This window comes from Lithobates pipiens, unplaced genomic scaffold (assembly GCF_037356315.1).
Source record: "Lithobates pipiens isolate NorthernLeopardFrog02 unplaced genomic scaffold, aLitPip1_a1.2 Scaffold_27, whole genome shotgun sequence".
Taxonomy (NCBI): domain Eukaryota; kingdom Metazoa; phylum Chordata; class Amphibia; order Anura; family Ranidae; genus Lithobates; species Lithobates pipiens.
The window spans coordinates 25918153-25924152 of NW_027507788.1; the positions used below are offsets into that span (position 1 = coordinate 25918153).

Sequence of the window (6000 nt, forward strand, 5' to 3'; positions counted from 1 at the left end):
TTGTTGATTGTACCATTTTTTAATGTTTAGGCATTTTCCCTGTGCTCTACAATGAATTTATCAAATTCCAGTTTATAGCCTACAACTTACATGATATGTACTGAACTGCTTGCACTGGGGATTAAAGGGAACGTGTGCTGAGAGCAATGCGTAAGCTGCCATTGCTGATTTCCTTGTCCATGTCCAGCCCTCAAAATGATAAGATCTATTCACTATTATTTGAGACAATGACCCAGATTAAGTCTGCATGCGAGTTCTAGCTAAGCGAATAAGAAAGTACTGGAACTAAAGCAAGTCTCGGGCAGCTAGCACTTTCAGATGCGTTTAGCGATACCAATATTGGAGCCTTCAAAAAAAAAAAAATGATGCTTCTATCAAGTTTTCTCTATTGACTAAAGGGTGAGCTTGAGTTTGGTCCAAACCCTGTTTTGGCAAACCCGGAAGGAAGCTGTCAGTACTGGCCCAATCAGCTGCAGTTGGGATAGTCCCCATCCTGCAGCTACATGCATACAAATGGTCTGGGATGCTAGTGACATTATTGACCTAATATGGCCACTTGTCCATAATAAGTTAATGATATTGACCTAATATGGCCATATTAGGACAAAGATGTCCCCCAGCATCCTAGACTCATTGTGTAAGTGTGCCTGTGGGATGGGGAATGCCCTGGCCACAGCTGATTGGGCCGGTGCTGATAGCTTCCTTCTGGGTTGACCGAACATAGGTTTGGACCATATCCAGGCTAATCCTTAATCAATGAAGTCATGAAATGCTATAAAAACTTGACAGAAGTATTTACTCTTCCCAGTCTATCCAAAACAAAAAAAATAAAAAATTTTGGTTGGAGTGGGGCTTTAACTGTAGTTCTAGTTAGATGTAGAATCATAGCGCAAAAATAGCAAATTCTTTCCCACTAGAAAAGGGAAATGTTTAAAATAAAAATCAGTGGCGTCGCTATGGGGGTGTGGACCGCACCCAGGTCACACCTGCCAGAGGGGTGACATTAGTGGCATATTATCCATGTGTGTGGGCCCCCCCCCCCCCCCGTGTCCTGTTGCACTCCTCCCACATGGAGTGCCACAACAAAGGGAATAAAGTCTCACACCATGGGGGCCTCTGAAGTGTACAGGACCAGCAGCTTTCTGGACTTTTTTTTTTATTGTAAGTGTGCACACAGGTGGCAGCCACCGCATTTGTCGATGCCTAGTTCATAGACCCGGGCACAGCCGAGAGAGAGAGAGAGAGAGAGAGAAATGGAGGCATGAATTGTAAGATGCATGCAGCCTGTTCTGACGCAGTGAGCGTCAGATTCAGGTGTGTGGTACCTGGCGGCCCCGCTGAGTGGCGCACACAAGTTTTTAGTTTTTTTGGGAACAGACACTCTCCCCCAAAAGCGACTGCCACTCTACACCTCGGCTGGGCTTCCCTTCGCCAAAGGACCCAGGTATTCCCACTGCCTGAGTAGAGTGGCACACGTGTTGCTTTGGTAAAAGAGACCCCCAACAATGCTCCCCCCCCCCAGGCCCACTCATATATAATGACAGTGGGAGCAGTACCTGGGTCCTGGCCTTGCTGAATGGAGTGGCACACACAATTATTGGTCTCTCTTACCAAAGAAACACGTGCGCCACTGCACTCAGCAGGACCAGGTCCCACTGCCACGCCCAATATTTAGCGCACTTTAAACCATGCCCACTTTTCATCATGGCGGGGAGGGTGTAACTTCATGTTTTACCACACCAGATGACACACCACCCTCGTGAGGCCACTGTTTAAAATGAGATTGGGTTATTAAGGTGCCTTTTTATTTCTTCATCTAGGCCCAGCTGGTGGTTCTGTGCCTTCCCATACAGCTTCCTCATCTTTATATATGATGAGATCCGAAAACTTATCCTTAGGCGACACCCAGGAGGTAAGTCAGTGCTGCATGAGGGCCAAGTTGTGTGTTTGCATTGTATATATATGCCATCAATTATAAGCAGACTTTGTAAAACTTGTCACCCAAACTATGCGTACATAAAATAGAACAACAAATATATTTTGTATGCTACTGGCATATGTACTTGGCCTGTCCTGATATGTGCCTATCATAATTCTCTGCCTAGAAGCACTCATTTAGGACCTATTGCTTTGCACAGTTCTTTTAAGCCTATGGCCCCTTTCATACATGCGGACATTATGTCTGTATTTCATCCATCCGTTTGCGGATGAAATACGGACATACATGCATTCCTATGGGATAGCGGATGAACATCTGCAGACACCCGCTATCGTCCGCCTCCGCTATTGTCCGATTCTGCAGAAGGAGGAAAATCCTATTTTTCTATCCGTCTGCAGAGCGGATCGCATGAACACGGACAGGCGATCCGTGTTCATCCGATCCCCCATAGAGGAGAGCGGAGAGCTGACAGGGCGGTCCCTGCACAGTGTGCCGAGACCGTCCTGTTATCTTCCGGCTCAGCAGGGACAACGGAGCGATCCCCGCGAGCAAGCAGATCATCACGGGGCGGATCATTACTGATCCGTCCCGTGTGAAAGGGGCCTAACACTGTACATATTTACAGGAGGAGAGAGACATGGCCTTGTCCATGTGCTGCCACCGCTCTGCTGTACATTGCTGAAATGTACAATAGGAATTACAAATGTACCACCTGTTATTACTTCTATAATTATCCATAAGGTTAATAATAATGGATGATTTCCTTTACCATAATTTGGGGGTGAAGGGTGTTGAGGTGTGTGTGTGTGTGTGTGTGTGTGTGTGTATATATATATATACACACATTATATATATATATATATATATATATATATATATATATATATATATATATATATATATATATATATATATATATATATAGAGTATACTTGCAGTATTAAGAGTAAGGTAGAGTATGGCCAAAGTTCAGGTGTTTCCATTGAAGGGCACTAAAAAAAAATGCTAAGGCATGCAAAGACAGTGTAGAGAACTATGTGAGTCCAACCTTCTGGCAACAGCTTGGGGAAGACTCTTTTCTGTTCCAGCCCCTATTCACAAATCCATCTCCATAAAAGCATGGTTGGATAAGTTTGGTGAAGATGAAGACGTGTGGCCCACCCAAAGCTCTAACTTCAACCCTACTGAACAATTTTGGAATGAATAAGAAAACTGATTGCAGGCCAGGTCTTCTCATCCAACCTCAGTACTTGGCCTCACAAATGTCCCCTTCGCTGAATACCCACAAAACCCCACAGATACGCTTTTTAGTGGAAAGCCTTCTCAAAAAGAGTAGAGCCTCTTAAAGCAACAAAGTGAAGGGCCAAAGCTATACTAATACCCATGGTTTTGGAATGGGATAGCCAACAATCTCATATATGTGTAATGGTCAGGGGTCTACAAACATTCAGCCATATAGTCTAAATGTGGAACATATAAACTGCAATAATCTTTGGTGTTCCACTTTAAAGCCAGGATTTATTGGCAACCATGCACATGACTAAATACCTTGGCATCTGCTCATGTGGTCAACGCTGACGGAAATGTATCTCTCCCTGTGTGTCAAATAAACTGATTAATGATCTTTATTTCCTTTTTCTTTTACAGGTTGGGTAGAAAAAGAATCTTATTATTAAATCCGCCGAGATACATCTCCCAGACCTGGACCCTCTCCAACCTCCGAATCCCCCTCCCCTTTCAATCAAACAAAACAAAAATGAAGAAAAAAGACACAACAAGAACATAATTGAAAAAAAAAAAAGAAAAAAAAAAAAAAAAGGAAACAAACCCCAAAATAAAAACAGCAACAAGCTCCACCGGATTCAAAAAATTACAAAAGGCGCCATAACTCCCACCTGCCAAGCCTTCTGTTCCAGATTCCATGTTGGTTTTTTTCCAAGTCATTTCTCTCCCCCACTTTTTTTTTTTCTGTAAAATTATAAATATATATATAAATATATATTATATATAAATATAAATAGAACCAGGATTTTCTTTTTTTTTTTTTTTTTTTTTTATTATTTGCTTCTATAATGTTTTATTTATAAAGGAGGGGGAGAGAGAGGATTGTAACAGAGAAGGAGATCGAGTGGAGGGTCTAAAAATTTTGGATGGAGAATAATACGGATTTTAAGCTCTTCACTCACTTGGGAAATCTGGTATTGGAGTGCCAGGACAAAGAATGGGAAGGAAAAGTGGAGAAACCATTGAATTAGGGGGGGGAGGGCTGAACAAACTCTCTTCCTAACAACCTCTATGCTGCCAAAGGCTTCTGAACACACCGCTCTACGTACACATACCAGTAATGTGCTGCTTCATCAGCTATAGGGTTAATCCGGGGATTTGCGAGGGCACCGGTACTGTGGTCATATGACACCTCATGAACAATGTCTGGTGTACAGCGTAGAGTCTTTACGGGGGCATTATTAGGGCCCTTTGACTTCTAGAGAGACCCAAAGAGTCTCATATCGAAGTCTCATCTGTGTAATAAAATACCCCCTTCACCCAACTACCCCACTTAATATTCCTCCATATCTGATGTACTCAGTCTTTATGAGCGTGAAAGGTTCATGTATTTCGTCTCTGTTATTAGGAGGGGGTGAGAGCTAAACGTCCTGATGTCTGTGTATTAGAAGGGGGGTGATAGGTACCTTGTCCTGCTGTCTGTGTAATAGGAGGGAATGGTGAATGTGTGTCTCATTGTGATCACAGGGTGGAGGTACAGATCGTTGTATGCTAGATGAAAGGGTTGGGGGTCTGTTTGAAAGGGTAAAGTAGCCAGGCCTAGAGCTATGGGACGGACAGTAGCTTTGCTAGCTACTCAAGGAGTAAGAACCAGAGACTGAGTAGTTACAGTAGAGGAGTAAAGACATGAGCTAAAGCGGTGTCAATGGGCAGTTGGGAACACGGGTACATAGTGACACCCAGATATTAGGCGCACAAAACGGAAATGGTATAGGGCTGGTTCACTCATGTCTGCAGCTCCAACTTATCCTTTGTCATGCTTACGTAAAAAATTGGCTGACAAATGCATAAAGGAGCAACATTCTGTCTTTCACTAAGCTCAAAGTGCTTTCAAAAAAATACGACTGGGTGGACGGGTTGCAGACAGACGTGTACACCTTGCCTTGTTTCGGAAGCCTGTTTGAGACAAGCGGCAGTTGAGTGGCCGCAGGTGATTGGTGTAAGGGAGGAAAGAAAAAAAACACAGCGCTAATAGATGAATGATGCTGTAAAGGTGGTGAAGGGACGAGTAGCTGAGAGCCAGCAAGCAATAAAAAGAGGGCACAGAATGGGTGATACGAAACGGAGAGGTGTGTCTGTGGACCAGAGCTGGATGTTGATAGGTTGAAGAGTGACCCCGGTACCTCCCTTAATAGGTTGAGGGGTTGAGTGCAGTTTGTGTCTGTTATGTGTCTCCACCCCCCCTCTTGCATTAGTTTTTGTCAGGTTGTCAGACTTTTTTTATCTTGTGTTTTCCTGCCATTTTCTGTGATTTACAAAAATAAATAATAAATAAAAAAAATACCCCAAAAAACTGCAAACTGTCTGATTTCTGGTTTTGGATGAACGAAAAGGTATGGGTACAAAAATGATCTTTTGACAGGTACAGCTATTGCTAATAGAAAATAGGACTCAATTGCTGGTTTGTTCAAAGTAAAGCAGCCTATAGTGGTGGGAGAAAAGAAGATTGCTCGATTCACCCATCAACATATTCAGTGTTGATGGTCGGTAATCCATCCCACATCACTATTGTGTTCTGCCGGCTGGGTGGGTGGCGCTGGTAGCCTTTTGCGCTAGCACCTCTAGCCAGACTATCGAGGGGTTGGCTTCATTCAGTACAACCAGCCTGCCCATAGATGGCATCGAATCTCAGCTGGTCCCTGCTGAACCAGCTGGGATTTGACCCATCTATGGCCAGCTTAAAGTGGTTGTAAACCCTTACAAACCACTTTGACCTACAGGTAAGCCTAGATTAAGGCTTTCCTGTAGGTCCAAGAAATATCTCCTAAACCTACACG

General features: G+C 43.5%; 1 protein-coding gene across 1 annotated transcript in view; it reads left to right on the plus strand.

Moving 5' to 3' along the window:
* ATP1A3 (ATPase Na+/K+ transporting subunit alpha 3) overlaps positions 1-5516 on the plus strand; it is a 116747-nt gene extending 111231 nt beyond the window's left edge. The window contains exons 22-23 of the mRNA XM_077456651.1: positions 1821-1912; positions 3587-5516. Of these exons, the coding sequence (XP_077312777.1) occupies positions 1821-1912; positions 3587-3615 (121 nt within the window). The 3' untranslated portion in view covers positions 3616-5516. The remainder of the gene's footprint in view (positions 1-1820; positions 1913-3586) is intronic.
* The last annotated feature ends 484 nt before the right edge of the window (positions 5517-6000 follow it).